General features: G+C 40.8%; 2 protein-coding genes across 3 annotated transcripts; both read left to right on the forward strand.

The window, feature by feature from the left end:
- The first annotated feature begins 561 nt into the window (after nucleotides 1–561).
- Nucleotides 562–5167, forward strand: gpatch4 (G patch domain containing 4). The gene is made up of 8 exons (XM_020644517.3): nucleotides 562–707; nucleotides 1773–1853; nucleotides 1950–2023; nucleotides 2140–2232; nucleotides 2465–2581; nucleotides 2882–3003; nucleotides 3139–3192; nucleotides 3649–5167. Exons 2-8 carry the CDS (start codon nucleotides 1775–1777, stop codon nucleotides 4448–4450), a joined length of 1341 nt encoding a protein of 446 aa, XP_020500173.2. The 5' UTR covers nucleotides 562–707; nucleotides 1773–1774; the 3' UTR covers nucleotides 4451–5167.
- Nucleotides 5168–6979: 1812 nt separating this feature from the next.
- LOC109976939 (membrane-spanning 4-domains subfamily A member 4D) lies at nucleotides 6980–14322 on the forward strand. Of its 2 annotated transcripts, none has more exons than XM_065957871.1 (7): nucleotides 6980–7138; nucleotides 10049–10243; nucleotides 10965–11084; nucleotides 11807–11863; nucleotides 12012–12215; nucleotides 12464–12589; nucleotides 12987–14322. In XM_065957871.1, exons 2-7 carry the CDS (start codon nucleotides 10067–10069, stop codon nucleotides 13050–13052), a joined length of 750 nt encoding a protein of 249 aa, XP_065813943.1. In that variant the 5' UTR covers nucleotides 6980–7138; nucleotides 10049–10066; the 3' UTR covers nucleotides 13053–14322. The 2 variants fall into 2 exon arrangements, with proteins under 2 accessions (XP_065813943.1, XP_065813944.1); XM_065957872.1 differs by lacking the exon at nucleotides 6980–7138 and adding an exon at nucleotides 9803–9922.
- Nucleotides 14323–25022: the final 10700 nt, after the last annotated feature.

Here is a 25022-nt window from a genome sequence, read left to right on the forward strand (position 1 = left end):
GTTGGTCTTTGAAGGCTATGACCTCTTAAACTGCACTGGGACAGTTTTTAAAACACATGCCAAACAATATTTTTAACATGTATATCCATTATGTGAAGCTAAATTTGGGAGTAATGCGTTTTTTCTTTGGGGCGTAGGAATATTTTAAAATCTGACTGCTGACTTAAATAAATAAGACTTTTACAGCTTTTAAGTTATATGGGTGGCTTTTCAACCAGATTGTCGGAGGTTTGATCCTTAGCTCCTGCAGCCACACGTCCGACGTGTCCACTTAACCCCAAATTGCTCCCGCTGCTTCGGCGGCGTATGAATGTGTATGAACGGATTTGTTTATACTGAAGGACCCTTCAGGGTTTGGGAACAAAATGAGAGGGACCTACTACAATGAAAGGCTATTTGAAAGATATATGGTTAAAACAAATGATTCAGGTGTTTTGCTTGTTTAAATAATTTACATTCCATGTGAATTAGTTTGATATATCTCACGCTACATACTCCGGTACAGTAGGTGGCGGTATTCACCTTTTTAATTAATGTTTGTACATTGTGACGTATTTCCGGTGTCATGTCAGCTTTCTGCTGAAGCCGCATGGCTAGTGATTTCTGCTGTAATATTTACAGTCTATGCTTCTGCTGCATTTAATGAGTGTTTTTCCAAGTCCGGCGTTTGTGGAGATGCAGATTTAATAAAACGAGACACCAAGGAGGTAGGCTGTGTTTTATTTCAGTTTTATTTAAGATGATAAACAATCTGTTGGTTCAACACAGCCGGTGTGTTCAGGTGTCCAACGTGTGGCTTTAATATCAGCTCATTTCTGTCTTGTCAAGTTAAAGAGAGGGAAGTCCTGTGAGAATGAAAATGTGGTTTTAGCACAACAAATGCAGATTGAAGAACCTAACATGGCAGTAAAGTGTCTGAATAAACATTTACAGTCTAAACCTGTGTCCACTGAATAGTTTATCTGAATCACAAGCTGGGAAAAACCTTTTAGTAGCTCAAATCAAGCAGCAGGTTAAAAGATAGATATCCTATTAAAAGGTTTATCTGCCTCTTGACTGTCACAACACAGAGGCTCTGCACAGCTTCCGGTGTGACGACAGCTTCATGGATGTAAACAACAATGTGAAGCAGCTTGTTAACCTGCAGTGTTTCGCAAGATGCATGATGCGGAATGAGTAGAGAATTAATATAAAGTTATTTCATTATTTAAAAGGGATAAGGATAAACTCTGTTCTCATTTTGCATTGTTTTCGACAGAACGCCATCGTGTCATGGCAGGAATTGAATGTACTGAGGCATTTGAAGTCCTTCTCTGACTTTTGCTTTCTGCATAAATCATTTCATGACGGTACACAATCTAGCTAATGTACAACACTTTCCTCTAGTTCAGTGGTTCCTAGTCTTTCTGGTCTGTGTCTCCTGATACACAACAACTAGCTTCTAAATGATGATTTAAATGTGTGACACAGCAGCTTAAATCTTAAAGAGTAACTAACAACATAGTTAGATGAGGGAAAATATGATTATTCGGCGCTTCTCTAGACGTCATCATGAGGTTTAAGTTTTAAATTCAGTAGGGACAGACTCAGTTGTCAGATGTGTACCATACTTTACCAGCTACCATCAGTTTTTTTTTTAACACAATGATTCCTCTTTCTGGTACCGAACATTTAAAGATGGCATTATGTACAACATATTTCAATGAGCTCCGTCACTCTTTTAATTGTCAGTGATCATGGTAATTCATAATTAAATACATTTCCTTTTGAAGGGATGGCTGAAGTCGTACAAGAGAAAAGCCGCGGCTTGAAGTTTGCGGAGCAGCAACTCCTGCGTCACGGCTGGGAACACGGTAACACATTCTGCTGCCTTTTGTTTATGAGTTCAGCCGTCACAAGGTATCAGACTCAGGAGCAGGTTTCTCACTAAACTCACATCGTCCCCTCAGGTAAAGGACTGGGGCGAGCAGAGAACGGCATCTCAGAAGCTATCAAAGTCAAAGTGAAATGTGACAAAGGAGGGGTGAGTGACCTCTGGTTTTAATCTGTCTATATCTTTAGCTTTGCGCTCTTTTTTTTTTTTTTCCTCTGTAGAAAGTTGTATTATTTGTGAACTCGTACGTTGCTCTTCTCTTTTAGGTCGGCCATAAGGAAGGCGAGCAGTTCACCTTCCACTGGTGGGATCACGTCTTCAACAAGGCCTCCTCTAGTCTGCAGGTGGAGTCTGATCAGGTGAGTCCCACCTTCAGGGGGACAGAGCCTTGTCCATATCTGCCACCTCCCTTTGAACTCACTCCTCACACATATTCAACACTGCACTGACCCATCCACTTTTATATCATTACTCAACACTCACCTTTTCAAAACAGTTTTTCATGTATGATTGTGATGTGTGTTCTGTTTATCTGGAGCTTTTAGTCTTTGAGAGAAGGTCACGTTCTGTCTACGTGTCTTTGTGATTCAGAGCGGTATCAAGCTGAAGAAGACGGTGGAGGAAGATGAAGAGGAAGGAATGATCTCCAATAAAATGCCGAGGAAAGCCTCGCTGGCTAAAGCCAAACTGTATGGATGCTTTGTCAAGGTAAAAATGTATTTCCAATATTGTTATTTAGCAATAAAGGGCAATTCCACAGAGAAATCTGCTACTGTATATCATGTGTTGATTGACATGGCTATTAATGTCTCTTTAGATTTATTAAATAAAAAACAGATAGAGCATCAGTATTACCCGTTATCCTTCAACAGTTCAAAAATCAGCTTTAAAATTCAACATGATGTTTATTAGCCAATCTGGGCCAGCAATACAACATTCAGTTCGTTAAGAGGAATTTCAAAGAAAGCTCCGACTCTCACTGATATTTTTTATTTGAATACCTCTCAGTCGGCCACGCTCCTGTCTGGTCAGGAGCAGCCGGAGCCAAAGGCCTCAAACTCAGACGACAGCAGCAGCAGCTCCGATGACGAGGAGGACGAGCAGAAGATGGATCTCTCCAGCACCTTCAAGTAAAAACATCTGATGTTCTTATTATTTTAATTTCTGCAGAGATGAGTACATGGTGCATCGTGTCATCTGTCTCTGGATAAATTCATGCCTTTTTCATGTCTTTGTTAAAGTTTAATTTATTGATTGATTCTCAGTAAGCTCACTGATGCTGACCTGATGAAGGCTTGTGGAGGACGCACCGCCCATAAGTGAGTTCGTTCATAAGATTTCATAAAACCTGAGTGTCTGAAACCCTCAAACGTTTAGAGATCAAACTATGTGGCAGCCAATCACTGATGAACATGTTAGGCTTTTATTTTGAAATGTTTTACTGTCTTCAGTTGAGAGTACTTAACTTGCTGTTTAAATTCAACTCTGCTCTTATTTTGAAGTAAAGTACAGACCTTCTGTTAGATTGAAGGTTATGCTATTAACTGAACCACATAAAAAAGAATTTAGAAATGAATGCATTCATTTCAGAACCTTGATTAATCACAATTAACCAGTAAATGCTGACAGCCCAAAGTATATATATATATTTTTTTAGCTAATAGCTAAACACTAACCCTAACCATAATCAAAGTTTGTATGAGTATTTCAGAATAACCAAATGATGGAAAATGATGATGTCATCATATCTAATGCTTTTCTGCTTGTGTCTGTAGAGGAGCCAGGCACGGCATGACCATGAGTGCCAAGCTGCTGCGGCTTGAGCAGCAGGAGGCCGAGTTCATGGCCAAGTACGGCAAGAAAAAACAACCAGCCAATTCTCCATCGACTCCGGCTCCCTCACAGTCACCTGAGCAGAGAGCTGAGAGGTGTGAGGAGACGGCAGAGGAACCTCGCAGCAAAAAGATGAAGAAGAGGAAATCCACTGGGAGCATTGATGAGCTAAATGTTGACAAAGCCCCCAGCAGTCCTGAGACAGATGAGATACCGAAAAAGAAGAAAAAGAAAGGCAGCGAGAAAAAAGAGGAAATAATCGACGCAGTTTCTCCTGATGAGGACGTGATCTTTGTAGGAAACGTTCAAGCAGAGCGTCCACACAAAACAAAGAGGAAAGATAAAAAGAAGAAAAAGAGCGCAGAGCAGAACGAGGAAGAAGAAGGAACGTCTTCACCTGCAGCAGAGAGTCCAGAGGAGACCACAGAGCTGCACGCTGACGCCACGGTAAAGAAGAAGAAGAAAAAGAAGAAGAAATCCTCCAAACATCAAAGTGAACCTGCTGAGGGACAGGAAAGTAATGTTGCAGAATCCAGCCAATCAGAGCCAGCCGAGGACTCTGTTCTGACAGCCGAAAAGAAAAAACGTGCTGATAAGTTGGACAAAGCAGAAGTCACAGAGGAAGAATCAACAGTGAGGCAGAAAAGGAAAAAATGTAAAAAGGACAAAACATCTGTAGAGGACATTGTGAACGAGGAGGCACTTCCTCCAAAGAAGAAGAAAAAGAAGAAGTCCAAAGAGTAGTGTTTGATTAAAGGGATCTGGACTTCAATCAAGATGTGTGTCTCGTTTGATTGGAGAAGTTAAGATCAGCGTGAATCAATTTATGTTCCAAACACGGACGTGATGGAGGCTCTGATGTCACGAGGCGGGCTTGTCAATGAATTAAGATGCTTTTCTTTCACTGGAGAATCTATGAACACAATGAAATCCAACAGTTGTTTCTCTTTTGCCTGTTAAACAAACTCATGTAGGCTGCAGGATATGGGGGGGGGGAGTTATAATCTGACTTTTTGACAGATGTGACTGTTGTGATATGATTTACAGGACGTGAAATGAAATGTAATATTTTCACTGACGATCCCTCTCAAAACCACAAAGATGTGGGTGTAGGCCAGACCACCTGCAGCTGCATTTTAATATAATGCAGGTTATCTGTACATTTAGAAGAAAAGGAGAGGGAGGGAGTATTGCACTTGGTGTCTTCTATTTGAATATTTGTGCAGCCCTAATCAATATTAATCTGAGCCGTTGATGACCTGCTTCAGATTTTAAAGAACATTTTAGGGACATTAATGACATCAGAATGGATTGAATGAGTCGTTGATTTGATGAGTCATATCTGCAAATCTTCACCTTGCAACTCATACTCATGTCGAATAATTACAGCTGCAAATGATTTATTGCAATATCCCTTTGTCTGACCTATTTACATGAAAATAAAAGACAACTTCTCATAAATGATTTCGTTTTTGCATCATGAAAAACTTCTTAAAGGTGTATTACAGCGGTGCACATATGCATGAGAAAACGTGTTTAAAAAGCTAAATAATAATAAACAACACCAAACATATATAAGTTAACTAAATACCAAACTAAAATCTAACATACATTTATACATGATAAACACACTTCCGCAAAATGTCCAGCAGAGGTCTCTCTACTACATGGAATACAGAACGTGTTATCAAATAAGGCGCCTAATTAACATAATTAGGTGCAATTAAACATTGATAACAGTATAGCACGCTAACACTGCTACAATATAATGTCTGTAGACCTGTTAGAAATGAGAGCAAACTTCAATACAACTCTTTCATTCAGTAGACTAATGAGGAGACTGGACCTGGAAGAAGGTGTTAAAGAGACAGAAAATGGAGAATATGACTAGCTGGTTAATAATACTACTGCATCAATGGACAGGATGAGAAAAATAAAGGGTTTTTGAACATTATAAAGCATGAAAACTTTTAATAGTAGACACCCCAAATAAAAGTACAAACCTGAAAATGGACAAAATATGGAACATTTCAAACTAAAATTGTTCATGTTGTAAAGTGCAATATATAAAATGTAGTGTTGCACAGGGCACCAGATGATGGTGCAGATGACGGTACACTTAATCTGGCTCTGGATCTTTGTCCACCTCATCGAGGTCTTCATCTGAGTTTTCACTCTCTGTCTCATTCTCTTTCTTAGGACTCTCATCTCAGGTCTACGTCCACTTCTTTCCAGCCAACATCAGACTCAAAGTACATGACATAAGGTGGAACGTAGAACATCACCCATCTGACCAACATGATGGATAATAAGTGCAACAACATAGAAACAATTACCATGAACCAAATAAGTGCAACAGCGTAATGTGAGATAATATATGTTCAGAACTATTAATGTGTAAACGTAGCTACAGGTGAAAAACTGTTGTGTGCAATAATTTAAATGCAATAAGTCTCAAAACAGTCTGTTGTTTCATTGTCTCTTTTTACATTTTTATAAAGGGTGTATGTTTAAGCAGTGTTATTACCTGTAGTGTATATTTCTTGTGTTTGTTACAATGTGTTGCTGAATCTGTGCGATAAAACCTATCCTCTATTCTACTCTGCACATTTATTTTGAATGCACATCTTTTTTTAGGCTCTCCAAATGCATAAAACAGCACAAAAACATTCAGGCAGTCAGTAACACAGACAAGCAGAGCAGCTACACTTACACATTCAATCACGGTTTAGATCTCATCAGTCATATAGTGAGATTAAGGATGTTTATTGCACTTGGAATAAATTGACTTCTCAAAGACATTTTATGTCCATTATACGTATGGCACAAGTTGACAATAAAGATGACTTTGACTTTATTCATCCTTCAGCCCTGCGTCATGCTGATGATGTAGATGTAAGAATCGCATAAAGAGAGAAGTCACTTTTGTCTTCTTGATTAATGGACGAATTTTCTACACATTTCCCAGATGGGGAAGTACTTCTGGAAAATGATTCGTTTCTCCTCCCTTTATAAAAAAAAAAGAAAAAAAGAAAGTCTGCTGGCCTACTCGTAGGCAAAGGCGCTCAGTGCTGCCCCTCGTGGCTGGACGCCACATTACAATAACAATGACGTAGAATCGTTTAAAAACATGGTGATTTTTTGCCAAAGCAATGTTACTAGCTATTTTCGCAATGAACATTGTTTGTGCCTGAAATGTTTTAAAGGTCAGAATTAAACTAAGAGGATATGCTAATGCAGTACAGCCTCCGACCGCCAGAGGCAGCGCTGAGCACAACGCTACTGAGACAGCAGCACTCTAGTTAGAAAAAGATATCATGGGATAATACCAATACGTAGGTGTGTCTTGTTTACTTAATAAAAGTAAATCCAGCTCATCGAGTGAGACAGACTTCATCAACTTCCAAAAAACTTCATCCAAAAAACCTTTATGTGAGTACTGAATGCTTTAAACTGGATTACAGTTATTAAATCACATCGAGAGTTTAATGATTAGCTCTTTTTTGTGTTGTGAAAAATATGCTCGTAGTTTAAAAAAAAAAAAAAACTACTCAAATAGGGCTCAGTGTAGGAAGGGTGCGGAAGTAAAATGTAACATCGATTTCTAGATTTAAGCAAGAAAAGAAAAGAGTGGCGACAAGAAAAAAAAAACACAGTTAACAACTAGCCTATAATGTAAACAAATGGCTTGTGAAAATTATGTTTGCAGTGACAGTTAAGCACATGGACTGGCTGTCCTCAACAATGATCCACAAGAAATAAAGAACAAAACCCCTGTAAGGGGCGCAGATTGTAAAGTTGCGCACACTACAAATAACAACAACATTTCTCCACATTTAGCCCTAAAACATCACTTTTTATTCACATTTAGAGAAATATTTGTGAACATTGTCAAATTTACTTTTGTGAATAAAAATGTAAGACAATTTCATTGGCAAATATAAATGTTAAATATTATGTCTAAATGTTGAATGTTTTATCTAAATGTTAAATGTTATATATAAATGTTAAATATTATGTCTAAATGTTGAATGTTTTATATAAATGTTAAATGTTTTATCTAAATGTTAAATGTTATATATAAATGTTAAATGTTATATATAAATGTTAAAAATATATGTCCTGATTCTAAATATTTAGCTACGTTTCTAAATATTTAGTTTTGATCCTATATATTTAGCTAAGATTGTAAATATTTATAATCAAAGCTAAATATATAGAATATAAACTAAATATTTAGCTTTGATTTTGCAATATTTAGCTAAGATTTCTAAATATTTAGCTAAGACTCTAAATATTAACATTTGATTTCTAAATATTGAGCTTTGATTTCTAAATGTTTAGCTAAGATTTCTAAATATTTAGCTAAGACTCTAAATATTAACATTTGATTTCTAAATATTGAGCTTTGATTTCTAAATATTTAGCTAAGATTTCTAAATATTTAGCTAATATGCAAATTCACTCTACCGCCAACCGGAAGCACCAAAATAAAAGTTCGAGGAAGCGATCCAATTTTGAAATTGCGGGATTTTGAAAATGTCGAACGAATTAGCGGAGAATATTGGAAGGGCCGTTTTGGCCGCAATTCAGGGTTTTCAAAGCACTACTTCTTCGGTGTCGGCCACAGGATCTTCCACATCTTCCGCCAATTCGTTTGACATTTTCAAAATCCCGCCAGTCTCCTGTAGGAGACAATGGTTGGATCGCTTCCTCAAACTTTTATTTTGGTGCTTCCGGTGGGCGGTAGAGTGAATTTGCATATTAGCTAAATATTTAGAAATCGTTACTAAATATTTAGAAATCAAATGTTAAAATTTAGAAATCTTAGCTAAATATTTAGAAATCAAAGCTAAATATTTAGTTTATATTCTATATATTTAGCTTTGATTATAAATATTTACAATCTTAGCTAAATATATAGGATTAAAACTAAATATTTAGAATGTAAAGTAAATTTGATTTTTTTTTTAGGGCTAAATGTGGAGAAATGTTGTTGTTATTTGTAGTGTGCGCAACTTTATAATCGGCGCCCAATACCCCCTGGCACACTTGTTTAAGATAAGATGAGATATCTTTATTGTCACTGTTTAGGATTACAAGTACAACGAAATGCTGTTGGAGCAAGCCTGTCTATGCCTAATATCAGAAATATATACAAATACTAAAACCAGATATACAATTAAATAATACAGCATAGTATACAATATACATGAAGTACAATGAAGTTGTATCATAATACTCATATGATAAAGAGCAATGGCAAACACAGATAAATACATTTACAACCAGGTTTCAAAGTATCTTTTTGAGACAGGATGTTCACAATGGCCGTCTTTGAATATGTACCGTAAACCGCTTTGGTAAAGTTAGAAATATATTCATGACAAAAAAATCACTGAAATTACATGAAAGCCCTTTATCCAAAGCAATGTGATGTAGTTTATAGAGCAGGAGGACATTTATTCATAATGGGATTATTGTTTTACCCTACACCTTACAAAAGGGGATTTTATTGAACATTGGGCTATTTATAGGCAATTAAAAAATCCTCAAAGGTTTTTTAAAAGTATTATTTTCCAATCTAAGAAATGTAGTATGAAACATGAGATCACATATGTGTAAAATGATTTTCATGACACTACACCTCTCCTGGGTGAAGTTATTGAATATTTCTGTATAATTTTTTTTCGGTATTGCAATTTGCAGACGGTCCCTGCGCATTCGAGCACTAGGCTCTGCGCAGAGGCCAATGCAAGTTCCCCAGCGTGGAGGACGGCCCGTTTTGAGGAAAATATGAATGTAGCTCCCAGTCTATCTTGTTGTGATTGCAGAGAGGTGTCTGTTTTGTAAAAGAAATGTTCCGCTGATGAGTTATTGATCCGGGAAAGCCGAATCTGTGAATATATTTCTAACTTTACCGAAGTCCAAAAACCTAAAGTTTCCAGGAGTTCCTGTAAGGCCAGGAGGTATCAACTTCATTTGTACAAGTGTCAGCTTTTATTAGAGGGCTTTAGACTATGCTTGCATATACTCCTGACAACTTTCAATCCGGATGTGGAGAAGTTAGTGTCACCTTATGCAACACAGACTAAGAACTTACAGGTTCATAAAATCACTTCAAGGTTCAATGACAAAGTGTAAAAAGTTCACTGACTGTGTGAAACTTTGGTCAGAGGGAATAGAAGAGACGATAAATGTCAGCCAAAAGAAAAGGTCAGTCAGTCAGCAAAACTGATTATGAGGACTACTTTGACATTTAGATTCAGCTTGTAACTATTTTAAAACTTAAGGAATAAGAAACAGCAAACTGATTGTGCAGTTACTCTCTTGTGTTTTCAGTCTGTCGGAGCAGGCAGGATGTCTGTGACCATGACCAAGGCTGAAGGGGTCACTGTGCTCACTTTGACCTCGGACCCCCAAAGTGTTTTACCTCCAATATGCCAAATCCTCAAAGGCCTTTGTTACAGCCCTATATGCTGCTCTGTGTCCCAGCATCTGAAGAAGCTCCAGGGCTCATCTCAGTCAGTCCTGGGGGTAAGTAACAAGCTCATGTTTGAAGTATCTCTATGAAATGTACACACATACGTTTTCCTTCACCCACTCAGTTCTGACTAAATTGTGTGTTTGAAATGCCAGAAGCTACACATTAAAGTCACAAGCCCTCATCAGATTTCTGTTTCAAGCCGCGGTATTTACTCCCCTGTGACGTTTCACCTTCAATCTGAGTGTTGCGGAGTGTAATGGGGGGATGAAGTGATCCCACCGTCTTTAGTGGTAGTAACAGAGGCGAGCCGGTTTCAGCGGAGCCAGCAGGGGAGCGCAGCGCTGTGTGTGCGTGCATGTTTGACTGTGTGTATATGTGGAGCTCCCGCTGAAAAGCAATGTGAATTCTCAGACTGGGACACCAACATTACGCTGTCACAGAATCAATACAAATGTATAAAACTGTGATGACCGCTGAGCTGAGTAAAAAAAAACATCTGAAAAGAGCTATGAGGACAAAGTCTCATTTGCAGAGTGTTTTCATGACACTGTCTGGGCTCTGTACCTGTCTCGGGTCTTCAGGTAATGTTCTGTTTTATATATGATAGGAACATTGAGTAAACAATGAAACTATGAGACAGAGGTCCTCTAACAGGATTCTCTGCCCCCCCCCTCCGTGTTGTTCTCCAGATGACTTTAATCTTGACACCTGGTAACTACTTTTAAACTGTACAGGTGTGTGGCGCTCATACTGTGTTTGCTCCCCCATCAGGCTCTGCAAATCATGATTGGTTTGCTGAACATCGGCCTCGCAGCGATCCTCTGTAGCTCTGGGTCTGGCTCTCGGTGGCAAATGGATGAATACATGTATCCCTTTTGGATGGGAGGACTGGTAAGCAAACTCATGTTGTACTTGTTTTTTATGTTGTTGTTTTTTTTGTGTGTATTTAAATATGTGCATCCCAAAGCCCTTACAAAACTAAAGTAAAGTTAAAGTAACTTTATTGGGGCTGCTCTGTTGGAGATTCAGCTGCCGGTTTTCTTCCTACAGGACAGGACCTGCTTTGCAATGTAACTGTGAGCGTGTTGGCATGCTGACATTAGCATTTAGCTATGAGCTACAAGTGCCTGAGATAAACAAACACTACATCCTTTGGCCAGTCAATCGACCCCGTCTCCAACCTCGAGTAAAGGTCAAAGTATGGAGAGTTGTTTTACTATCTGAGAGATGAATCCTGAATCTTAAACCTGTTGAAAGCAGATGGTAAAAGAAGCTGTATCCTCCTTACATGGGGAGCAACCAAACAGCTAGGCTATCTGCGCCTCATGTAAGGAGACAGTCCTCCAAGCAACAAAGTGATTTGTAGCATGCAGGACAAGAAGAACCTTTAAGATCAGAGGACAAGGTGACTCCAGGATTGTTCAGATGATTGACTTAAAAGTTGAATGCATATAAAACATTGAAATGAACAACATGCTTACTCAAGTGTTCCCCTTGCATCTTTGGATTGACTAATATTACAGTAAAGTAGAAGATATTAGTAGTGACTTATGGGTATCAGAGTTGGTGTGAAAAAATGGAAGTTTAAATGTTTTTGTCTCTTCTCTCTTTAGTTTATTTTATTTGGTTTCATGAGCATCGTGTCTGAGAAGCGTCCAAGTCCCTGCCTGGTGAGTAAACCAGCTTTATAAAATCCTCCTGTTAGCTTTCATTGAGTCGCCAACTTTTAATCTGTCTTCATATAGAGATCATAAAATAGGAGGAGTTTGTACATTCATCATGTGTGGTTGTTCATACATTGAGATTTTTCTTCTACAGGTTATCCTCAACGTGATTCTGAATCTCTCAGGAGTTGTTTTCTCCATTGCAGCCATCGTGCTCTACAGCATCAACATTTCAAACATTTGGTTGTGGTGGATGTGTGAAAATAATCATTATTACAATTATGATTACAACCGACACACTTCAACAACTCCATCTCCTGATAAGACTAAATGCTTGGAGGTCTATGCAATAACTCTGGTATGTATGTGTGGGGGAAATGTTATCTGACCGATGACAATACAAGCTGTGTGTCGCTGAGGAATGGAAACGAGACGGCTGTGATTGTTTTACAGATATGTTTTGTCTTCAAAGTTAACTGCTGCTAATGATGATACAGACTTAAAACAAGTTGACTATGAAGAAACTCTCAAAATGAGTTTGTCAGAAGCTTCCTACAGATATTCACAGCTTTTAAACGCGTCACTGTTTCTTTTGTGTCCCATCAGATGCTTTTGAGAAGCATCAACGCCGTGCTGATTGTTCTGTCCGTCCTGGAGTTCTGTGTGGTCATCAGCTCTGCTGTCTTGGGGATCAAGGCTCTTTGCTTCATTCAGAAGAGAGAGAAGAACAAGGTAGAGTCTACACATTCAGGCTGTGGCTCAGTGGTAGAGTCGGTCATCTCTCAACCAGAAGGTTGGGGGATTGATCCCCAGCGCCTTCAGCAATATGTCCAATGTGTCCTTAGACAAGACACTTAACCCAAAGTTACCCCCACTGCTTCATTGGCGGCATATTAATGTGTATGAATAGATTAGTTACTTCTGATGGTCACTTTACATAGCAGCCTCTGCCATCAGGGTGTGAATGTGTAGGTGTGACCTGCAGTGTAAAAGTGTGCTATACAAGCTCAAGTCCATTTACCATGCACAGTCAATGTGTGTAATCACTCTGACTTCTGAAATTCTCACAGATTTGATTGTGTCTGCACCTTTTCATATGATTTTCTCTTTCTTCTCTCTTCTCTGTTAGAGTCCTGAAGACCCCCAACTCTACAAACCCCTGCTGGAGGAGGTCACCAGTAACCCTGCAGCCTGAATGAAAACCTCTGCTTTGCACTTTTAGTGACCAGACAGGAACTCTCCTGTTGTGCTTTTATGAATCATAACCACTGACTGTATTTACTGTTAAATCATCCGCTCACTTGGTATAACCTGTGCTGAAATTAAAGGTTCTTCTCCTACAAGGGTAGCTTAAAAATGTTTGCACTTATACTTTTAGAGCACTGGTTCTCAACTGGTGGGTCAGGACCAAAAAGTGGATCACCAATGTGTGCCTGGAAAAAATAAAGTTTTTAAAAGTCTATGAAGCACTATAAAAACATGTCCCATGTTTAGTTTTTATTTAATAAATCTCATTCGTTGAGAAATATCAGATATTATGGTCCCGATTTCTAAAGAAGGAGCTGGCGTTGAGTGCTGCATGGTGGTGCAGTTAGTGATGTTGCCTGACAGCGAGGAGGTTCCTGGACAGGAGCGCTCTCTGTGGAGTCTGCACGTTCTCCCTGTGCATGTGTGGGTTCCCTCCAGGTACTCCAGTTACCACAGGACTCCAGTCCAAAGACATGCTCGTTAGGTCAATTGGTGACACTAAATTGCCCGTAGGTGTGAATGTGGGTGTAGCTGGTCTACCCTGCCTCTCACCCAATGGCAGCTGGGATTGGGTCCAGCCCGCCCGTAACCTTCAAAGCATCAAAGATAGTGGATGGATGGAAGTTGGTGTGGGCCTTGAGGCTAGACCAGTTGAGTACCACTGCTTTAGGGCGCTTTTGATAATGATCTTCAGCCATTTATATTTTCTGCTTTTATTTATGTTCTCTGTTTCTTTTTATTATTTTTTAATGTTTGATTGTCAATCCAGCAATGTGCCTTGAGGTCAGAATTGTTGTAGCTTAAAGGGAAGTCAGTCCATGTGTGTGACACTAATGGATGGGGTGTCGCTTTTATTTTACTGCATCATGCCATGTTAAAAAAAAACATGAATAAAAAAAAGTAAAGAAAGCTATGTTTCTTGGACTTTGAATCTCTGCACTGTACTGTACTTTATATGACACCTCAAAGCATGACTGAGAAATGGGATCACTTCTTGTGTTCGAGTCTGTCCCCCCACCATAACTGTGGGCCTAAGAGCTGCGTCTTAAAGTTCTGGACAGCAATGACGTATTGTGATTTATTCATCATTGTTAATTTGAAAGTGTGATTGTCTGCCGTTACAGCTATCATACTGTAACATTTTAACATATAACACATTGGATTGCAGTGACTGTGCCAGCATGGTGATAATAAACACTGGTATGGCCCACTCTCTACTCATCTGTCTTCTATTCAAATGTCAAATGTAAAAGCCTCATTATTATCTGCTGTGCAAACACTTAAATTGTTTCCTGATGCATTAGCAGAGCTCTCTTTATAGCTTCCAGATGAGCACATCAGGGAACATGTAGGTTCCCATTCTTCTCCTTTCCAAATAATAACTGCACAACAAACTTGCACTAGGCCAAACTTTTTCTGGATGGAGATTTTTCTTTTTCCTCTTACAAACAGACAAAGAGGTAAGTCGTAACTCTTTGGTTCAGATTGTAAACATCTTTGCATTTTAGCTTCAATTCCATTAAAAATTGATTTATTGGCATGGAAAGATTCAAGCTTTTTATTTGTCATATGCTCATACAGTAGGGGTGCGCAGTGAAATGTAATGACTGTTCGACAAGGACATGCAATAAAAACGCTCAAACATTATTATAAGATACATACAGTACAATGTAGAAAGATGTAGAGGATATCAAAGGGTTAAGTGTGACGGAAATCAAATATTTACTCTGCCAAAGCGACATAAATAACACAAATTAAGTACAATAAAATAATTACATTTTAAGGAAACAGCTGTTCAGGATTGCAGTAATGCAGAAGCACAAATAGTTAGTGTTTAACTTAAAATACTGTAAACATTGAAAATGTAACTTTGCCTTTAAAATATATACAAATCAGTACAGATTACTTAGGATAAAATAAAAAAAAGTAAAAAAAAAAAATGTCTTTAGTAGTATAAATTTACAGATCTATGTTCTTTGTGTATGTAGGCCTACAGTACAGAGAAGAGTAGCCTCAGATGTGATGTTGCAGTAATACACTTTATAGTCCTACTGCTACATGACTAATCAGATATATTAATGGATGATATGTGATTCTATCACAGGTACCAGAATAGTAAAAAAACAGCATCACAGCAGGCTTACACAGAGGATTCCCTCACGATTGATAGAATTATCTTCTTTGATTGACGTGGGTTATGCAAACCTCTCATCCTTGAAAGTTACAAGATGGACACTGCTCCACACACAGGGCAGCAGACAGAAGATAAAACCTTTGTTACAAGGTCTGTTGCTAGCAGCTCAAGCTCTAGCACAAGCACGAAGAAGAGCTCTGCAAGCTTAGCTGCAGCTAAAGCACGGGCTAAAGTTTTAGCAGCACATGCTCGCACAGCCTTTGTCCAGAAAGGGAATTATTTACTTTTTGAAAAGGCTAATATGGATGCTGCTCTCGCCACATTAAAGCTAGACAAAGAAATGACTGCAGCTGAAGCAGAGGCAGAAGTTCTTGAGTTTACTGCAGCAGAATTAGAGAGAAGCTCTGTAGTTGCTTCAAAGATTGGATCCCTACCACGTCAGGCTGCACAAGAAAGAACCAGTGAATATGTTGAGTGTCATTCTAAAGCCTCTCACGGTGTACTCACTGACCCGGCACATTACAATCCTGCCGCATTTCATGGTGCCGCTCGAGACCGCTTCGATATTCTCCCTCAGGCTGGTTCACGTCTTCTAGTTGACCAACTTCCTAAGCGGGAACCTGATGCTTATCATCACAGCTTCTTACAGACTAGGTCACCGCAGCCATTCCCATCTGCTCTCCGTAAGCAAGCACCTAAGACTCCTTCCGTTGATCATACAGGATTTGGTGAAATTGCTAGATTCCTTGCTAGACGAGAACTTCTTTGCTCTAGTCTTACCAAGTTTGACGATCGACCCGAAAGCTACTGGGGGTGGAGGTCAAGCTTCTTAAACTCGATTCAAGGAGCAAATCTTACCTGCAGTGAAGAGCTGGATCTGCTAACTAATTGGTTAGGTCCTCAGTCTTCAGCACATGTCAGGAGGATTAGAGCTGTCCATGTCCATGATGCAGCAAGAGGTCTGGAGTCCCTTCAGGAGTGTTATGGGTCACCAGAAATGATTGAGAAGGCTCTTTTCGACAGAGTGGAGAAGTTACCCAAGTTCAGTAATAAGGATCCTCAAAAGCTCAGAGACCTTGGTGACCTGCTATAAGAGCTAGCATCAGCACAGTACGAGGGCAACATACCCAGGCGAGCTTGCCTGGACACCCCTAGAGGACTAAATCCCATAGTGGAGAAGTTGCCATTCAGTCTCCAAGACAAATTGATCTCTCACGGCAGTATTTACAAGGCACAACACAACGTGCATTTTCCACCATTTGCTTTCTTTGCTGACTTTGTTTGTCGAGAAGCCGACATCCGCAACGATCCCAATTTTGCTTTGTCATCTTCAGCTGTTACAATGACAAAACCAGATAACGCCACAAGGAAAATGAGCACCTCCAGAAACTTTGTCTCCTCACACAAGACAGAGGTCGCTTCTACATCTAACTCTGACACTATAGAGACCCTCACTGTTAGGCCAGATGTCAACAAACTCTGCCCCATCCACAAAAAACCTCACCCCCTCAAACATTATAGAGGTTTTAGAACCAAAACCATGGAAGAACGCAAGAAGTTTCTCCAACAGACTGGCATATGTTTCAGATGTTGTTCTTCAAGGAAACACTTTGCCAAGGATTGTAGAATTACAGTTCAGTGTAAGGAATGTAACAGCGACAAGCATATGGCAGCTCTTCACCCTGGACCTGCTCCATGGGCTGGCCAGAACCCTAAGTCAGAGAACGGCGGGGAGGAGGATGGGGAGTCATCACCTTCAGTGAACTCAAAGTGTACAGAGGTCTGCGGATCAGGTAACGGTCCACACTCATGTTCTAAGATCTGCCTCATCACAATGCATCCTAGTAAACAAGCAAAAAGGTCTGTGAGACTCTATGCTATTCTGGATGACCAGAGCAACAGATCCCTGGCCAGATCTGAGTTCTTTGACCTCTTCGACCTTAAAGGCACAGAAGCTTTCTACACTCTCCGGACGTGTGCGGGTCTCACTGAGATGTCTGGGAGGAGAGCAACAGGCTTCATAGCAAAACCTCTGGATGGAAGTCTGAGTATAAATCTTCCGACTCTCATAGAGTGCAACTACATACCTACTGACAGGTCAGAAATACCTACACCAGAAGTAGCAGAGAATCATACTCATCTCAACTCCATTGCTCAGCACATCCCTCTACTTAACCCAGAAGCTCAGATATTACTGCTCCTAGGACGTGACATCCTACAGGTACACAAGGTGAGAGATCAGTGTAATGGACCAAACAACGCACCTTACGCCCAACGTTTAGATCTCGGCTGGGTCATCATCGGTGAAGCTTGTCTAGGTGCAGCTCACAAACCTAAGGATGTAAATGTCTACTGCACTTACATCCTCGAGAATGGGCGCCACTCCTTCTTTGAGCCCTGTCCAAATCATCTGACCCTTAAAGAAGAAACCTATAGTGAAAAGTGTACAGTCTCATAGTCTCCACAACATCCAAAGTTCACACCTCATTCATGCTCCGGCTCGATGCACTGAAGAAGACTCTCTGGGAAGTAAGATCTTCCAACACACCAAAGATGACAACAAGGTTGCTCCTTCTGTTGAGGACAAGCAGTTCATTGAACTAATGGATAAGGAGATGTTCATTGATGACGGGAACAGCTGGGTTGCTCCGCTTCCCTTCCGCACGTCAAGACCACATCTGCCGAACAACGGGGAGCAAGCAGTGAATTGATTCAACTCTCTTTGTCGTTCCTTTGAAAGAAAGGCTGAGATGAAGAAGCACTTTTTCACCTTCATGCACCACATTTTCGAAAAGAATCATGCAGAGTTGGCTCCACCATTGAAAGACGAAGAAGAGTGCTGGTACCTCCTAACATTCGTAGTGTACCACCCTCACAAGCCTGGTCAAATTCGAGTGGTGTTCGACTCAAATGCGAAACATCTTGGAGTGTCTCTCAATGACGTGTTGCTCACTGGACCAGACCTGTGTAACAGCTTAGTGTGCTCAGCAGACCTCGTCTTCAGACTGACAGAAGCGAGGAGAGGAAACAAACTACATTGCTTTGTCTCATTATTTCCCTGTTCTTTACAGGACAAATCTAATCTGGCAACAGTCCTCCATACGGGGCCTGTTACAGATTCTTGATGGCCCGTATGGGGATTGGCTTTTCATGTTTATCAGGAGCTGATCCCAAAAATCAACGGTACCTGCAAAGAGAGCTTTTGGTGTGATGCCTGCTGCTGGACGGTGAGCTGTTGGCTCGATCCATTGGAGCTGTGACCCACTGAGAGCAGACGAATAGCTGAGAGGGACTGACGGTGAATGACTGGAGAAGACATGGCAGACAGTGAAAGGAAGAGTCTGGTGTGGAACATCAGGAAGAGCCTGTTTTCGTTGTCGTCTGATAATCTTTTCCAGATTGCTGTTACAATGGCCCAGTTGCAGACAAAGACCCGTCAGAGCTTTCAAGTGAATACGCGGAGGGATGTTTTGAGTACATTCACGCCTTCATGTACAGTAAGGACCTTTTAGAAGCTGAGGACATGGGTATGGGTGAATTATTGGCATTGAAAGATGTTGTTGATGATGTTGTCCTGTCTCAAAGTGGTGTTACCATAAATGTTGAGCAAAGTGAAAACGCAAAGCCACAGCCCACACTTACTACTGCTCCACCTGTTGAAGTAGTTAATCCAGCCACAGTTAATGTACCACTTGCTGATGCAGCCAGTGTAGACACTGCTGCCCTAGCTAACCGTGGGCTATTCACAAAAACAGCTGATGATGCTGCATTGAGTCATGTTAATGTTTTACCAGATAATGTCCAGAGAATGATTTCTGATTACGCAGATTTGGGTAAAACACTTTGTGGTCTTGTACACATTCCTACTTCACAAGACACCACACAACCTACTCCAACACAACATAGCATGCAACCAGACACTACCAAACACCCTACATCAGAACAAGTAATGTCTCTGAAGAATCTCCCCTACATTCATCGTCATGAATTTAAGGTTCATGGGGGCCAAATTGGGGATCACTCATCTGACATTAGTTATAACAGTGTGTGTAGACAGATTGAGGAGGGAGCTAAGGACAGTTTTATTGACTCTGAGATAGTGAGAGCTGTGCTGAGGATGATCAAACCTGGAAATTTCAAAGACATGTTAGTAAATAAGGAAGACATGACTGTAGCTGAGCTGAAGGGGTTCCTCCAATCACATTTGGGTGAGAGAAATAGCACAACTATTTCAAGAGCTTATGTGTGCGAAACAAAATGAACATGAAACCCTGCAACAGTTCCTCTATCGTGTTATTGGCCTGAAACAACAAATCCTTTTCGGTTCAAAACAGTCAGGTTACAGAATTCAGTACAGTCCAGACACAGTACAAGATGTATTTTTACATACAGTGTATCAGCTGATAGGACTCAAACACAACGACATCCGCAGAGAGATGAAATCCCTACTTTCAGACCACACAGTTGCGGATGAGACAATCCTTAAGCACGTCATGAGAATAACTAGCGATGAGAGTGAACAACAGCGTCGGCTAGGGTCAACACAACACGCAAAACATACTGCTGCACATAGTGTACAAGTAGAAAATGTGAAACAGCCAAACATAAAGAAAGAGACTGTTGAACATAAAGCTAAAACAGACACAGTACAGCAGCTTACAGAGAAAATAGATGTACTGACCAAGTTAGTTGACTCATTAGCAGAGACAGTACAGAAAGGACAAACGTGTCGCTGTTCATCTGACAAACCTCATGTAACAAGATGAGAGAAACCCTACGGATGTCCAAGATGCGTGAAAGAAGGCTTACAGGATTGTAAGCACTGTTTGCATGCACTGAACAAGGTCACAGAGCATTAGGTTGCCTAAAACACCCAAAGCATCAGGGAAACGCGAACCGGTTGCTGCGGGGGGGACAAGCAGTAACCGAAGCCCTTTCCAAGTCCCATCAAGAAGATGCTCCAGTTGTGTTAGACATCCACCTTAAAGGCAAGAACAATACAGTCTCTGAAACACCTGATGGCAACAAACGTCGCAAACGCAAGAAAACTGTTGCTGAACCACTGCATGATGTTTCACCATCCCACCAGGGGCTTGTCGCTAAACTAATTGGCAAGAAAGCTTTAACTAAGTGCATCCTCAATGGCCTGGCCGTAAATGCTCTTGTGGACTCTGGGGCTCAAGTCAGCCTAATAGGCAGGCCTTGGAAAGACAAATACCTACCTGATCTTGACATTCGCCCATTGTCTGAACTTGCTGAGCTCCTGGAGGACGAAGAAATGTTGAAAGTGTATGCAGTGAATGGAGAACTCATCTCATTTGATGGTTGGGTTATCATAACAGTGAACTTGCCAAGAAATGAACACCCAAGTTTATCAATTAGCGTTCCCTTTCTCATAAGTTCTCTACCTCTTGAGATGCCACTGATAGGGTTTAATGTGGTAGAAGTGGTGATTCAGGGAAAACTAGATCAACTGTTTCAGCTGTTTCATGTCCATTTCTAATGAAACAGCTCAAAACATTGTTCACATTGTATAAACCAAAAAGACAGTTACTGCTCAGGGACGTTTGACAATTGGTCAGAGCAACAAGAAATTGTGAAAAAGATGCTGTATGATGAGTTGTCTGCTTTTGCAAGAGATGCTAATGATATCGGCTGTGTGCCAACTTTGCAGATGTCATTGTCATGACATTCCAGTGCAGAAGGCCTACTCCTCTATCCCAAAGCCATTAGTCACAGAAGTAAAGGAGTACATCCAAGATCTTTTGGCAAAAGGATAGGTCATCAAGTCAAAGTCTCCTTATGCTGCTCCTGTTGTATGTGTCCACAAAAAGGATGGCTCGCTACGCCTTTGCATTGACTATAGGTTACTGAATCAGAAGACCATCCCTGACAGGCACCCACTACCTCGGATACAAGATCTGACCGATACATTGGGCAGCCACTCCTGGTTCAGTGTCCTTGACCAAGGTAAGGCGTACCACCAAGGGTTCATTATGGCAGAAGGCTCACGACATCTTACTGCCTTTGTAACTCCCTGGGGGCTGTATGAGTGGGTGAGAATACCCTTTGGCCTGTCAAATGCGCCCGCAGCCTTCCACAGGAGTATGGAAGAGATGTTGAACTCACTCAGAGATGACTGTTGTATTCCCTACTTGGACGATATCCTTTGCTATGCAAAGACCTTTGAAGAGCATGTTGAAGGTGTTCGCAAAGTCTTAAAGCACTTGGGGTTAAGTTGAGACCCGAGAAATGTGAATTGTTTCGCAGACAAGTGAGGTATGTGGATCGTCTTGTATCTGAAGGTGTGCACATTGACCCAAAAGACTTACAGGCTGTGCAGCCTCTTGAGGAGAAAACACCGCAGACAGTTGGTGATGTGAGGCTTCCTCAGCTACTACCGCAGCTACATACAGGACTTTACACAAATTGCAAAACCAATGTATGAGCTTCTCCAAGTTAAACCTGGCCTGTCACCAATCAAGGCTAAACAGACAAAAACAAAAGGCCCTCAGCTGTCCTCAAAGACCCCTGTGGAGTGGACCAACGAACACAAAGGAGCACTGAACCATCTCATTGACATGCTCACCAACCCTCCAGTCTTAGCGTACCCCAATTTCAACTTACCTTTTGTGCTGCACACTGATGCCTCTGAGCGTGGCCTTGGTGCTATACTCTAGCAGTGACAAGATGGTGAGCTAAGAGTTATAGGGTATGGCTCCAGAACATTGTCCCCAGCTGAGAAAAACTATCGTCTACACAGCGGGAAATTGGAATTTTTGCCACTGAAATGGGCAGTGTGCGAGAAGTTTAGAGATTATCTATACTATGCCCCGCATTTCACCATTTACACCGATAACAACCCCCTGACGTACATCATAAACACAGCCAAGCTTAATGCTGTTGGGCACCACTGGGTGGGGAGTTGTCCGACTTCAGCGTCGAGGTGAAGTACAGACCTGGAAAGGCGAACAGACGCCGACACATTGTCTCGCATGCCACTTGATATTTATAAGTATGTGACAGAGTGTACCGAAGAGCTGTCACAGGACGTTGTGCAAGCCACATGGAATGGGACCAAAGTGGCTCAGGAAAAGGACGTAACTTGGGTTGCTGCTCTAACCCTCACTGCAGTTGCTGACCAAGAATCTCCCCCGCCACTTCCAAACATCAGCAGGGAGGAATTCATCAAATTTCAGAAGGAAGATCCTTAAGCTAAAAGAGACCAATGCTGTAATGCCCAATGATTTACGACAAACAGTTGGAAGAGCAGCAAGGAAACCCACAGTGTTAAAGTACCTCCACGATGATATGGGGCACATTGGCACCGATCGAATGTTGTCTTTGGCTAGGGAGAGGTTTTACTGGCCGTACATGAAAAAGGAAGTTGGGGAATATGTCACAAGGAAATGTCCCTGTATTAAACAGAAGAAACCCACAGTGCATGTCTGTGCCCCAATGGGCGCAATCACCTCAAACTCACCTTTGGATCTGGTGTGCATAGACTATCTTCATCTTGAGACCAGCCGAGGAGGATAGGAATATATCCTGGTAGTCGTGTATCATTTCACGAGATTTGCTCAGGCGTATCCTACTAAAAACAAGTCTCGAAAGGTGGCAGCAGAGCTCATCTTTGGTGAATTCATCCAGCGTTTCGGATATCCCGGCAGGTTGCATCACGACCAGGGTCGTGAGTTTGAAAATGAGCTCTTCAGGATGCTACAAGAAAAATCTGGCACTGGACATTTGAGAACTTCACCTTATCACCCCCAAGGCAATCCTGCGCGAGAGGTTCAATAGAAGCCTCCTGCAGATGCTCAGGACACTTGGTGACAAAGGAAAAGAGCGTTGGAAAGATCATCTCCAAAAGACTGTGCATGCTTATAATTGTATGTGTCATGAATCGACAGGGTATTCCCCCTACTTCCTGCTTTATGGACACCACCCTCATCTCCCTGTAGACTTGCTGTTTGGTCTAATAGGTGAGAAAAGCACAGTGTCACACAAAACCTATGCAGAAAAGTGGGCAGAAAGGATGACTGAAGCGTACAAGATCGCAAGTGCCGACAGCAAAAAAGAAGAAAAAGAGCACAGAGCAGAACGAGGAAGAAGAAGGAACGTCTTCACCTGCAGCAGAGAGTCCAGAGGAGACCACAGAGCTGCACGCTGACACCACGGTAAAGAAGAAGAAGAAGAAAAAGAAGAAGAAGAAATCCTTCAAACATCAAAGTGAACCTGCTGAGGGACAGGAAAGTAATGTCGCAGAATCCAGCCAATCAGAGCCAGCCGAGGACTCTGTTCTGACAGCCGAAAAGAAAAAACGTGCTGATAAGTTGGACAAAGCAGAAGTCACAGAGGAAGAATCAACAGTGAGGCAGAAAAGGAAAAAATGTAAAAAGGACAAAACATCTGTAGAGGACATTGTGAACGAGGAGGCACTTCCTCCAAAGAAGAAGAAAAAGAAGTCCAAAGAGTAGTGTTTGATTAAAGGGATCTGGACTTCAATCAAGATGTTTGTCTCGTTTGATTGGAGAAGTTAAGATCAGCGTGAATCAGTTTATGTTCCAAACACGGACGTGATGGAGGCTCTGATGTCACGAGGCGGGCTTGTCAATGAATAAAGATGCTTTTCTTTCACTGGAGAATCTATGAACACAATGAAATCCAACAGTTGTTTCTCTTTTGCCTGTTAAACAAACTAAGTAGACTGCAGGATATGGGGGGGGGAGATGGGGGAGTTATAATCTGACTTTTTGACAGATGTGACTGTTGTGATATGATTTACAGGACGTGAAATGAAATGTAATATTTTCACTGACGATCCCTCTCAAAACCACAAAGATGTGGGTGTAGGCCAGACCACCTGCAGCTGCATTTTAATATAATGCAGGTTATCTGTACATTTAGAAGAAAAGGAGAGGGGGGAGTATTGCACTTGGTGTCTTCTATTTAAATATTTGTGCAGCCCTAAACAATATTGTCTGAGCCGTTGATGACCTGCTTCAGATTTTAAAGAACATTTTAGGGACATTAATGACATCAGAATGGATTGAATGAGTCGTTGATTTGATGAGTCATATCTGCAAATCTTCACCTTGCAACTCATACTCATGTCGAATAATTACAGCTGCAAATGATTTATTGCAATATCCCTTTGTCTGACCTCTTTACATGAAAATAAAAGACAACTTCTCATAAATGATTTCGTTTTTGCATCATGAAAAACTTCTTAAAGGTGTATTACAGCGGTGCACATATACATGAGAAAACGTGTTTAAAAAACGAAACAATATTAAACAACACCAAACATATATAAGTTAACTAAATACCAAACTAAAATCTAACATACATTTATACATGATAAACACACTTCCGCAAAATGTCCAGCAGAGGTCTCCCTACTACATGGAATACAGCACGTGTTATCAAATAAGTCGCCTAATTAACATAATTAAGTGCAATTAAACATTGATAACAGTATAGCACGCTAACACTGCTACAATATAATGTCTGTAGACCTGCTAGAAATGAGCACAAACTTCAATACAACTCTTTCATTCAGTAGACTAATGAGGAGACTGGACCTGGAAGAAGGTGTTAAAGAGACAGAAAATGTTGAATATGACTAGCTGGTTAATAATACTGCTGCATCAATGGACAGGATGAGAAAAATAAAGGGTTTTTGAACATTATAAAGCATGAAAACTTTTAATAGTAGACACCCCAAATAAAAGTACAAACCTGAAAATGGACAAAATATGGAACATTTCAAACTAAAATTGT

This window comes from Labrus bergylta, chromosome 8 (assembly GCF_963930695.1).
Source record: "Labrus bergylta chromosome 8, fLabBer1.1, whole genome shotgun sequence".
NCBI classification, from domain to species: domain Eukaryota; kingdom Metazoa; phylum Chordata; class Actinopteri; order Labriformes; family Labridae; genus Labrus; species Labrus bergylta.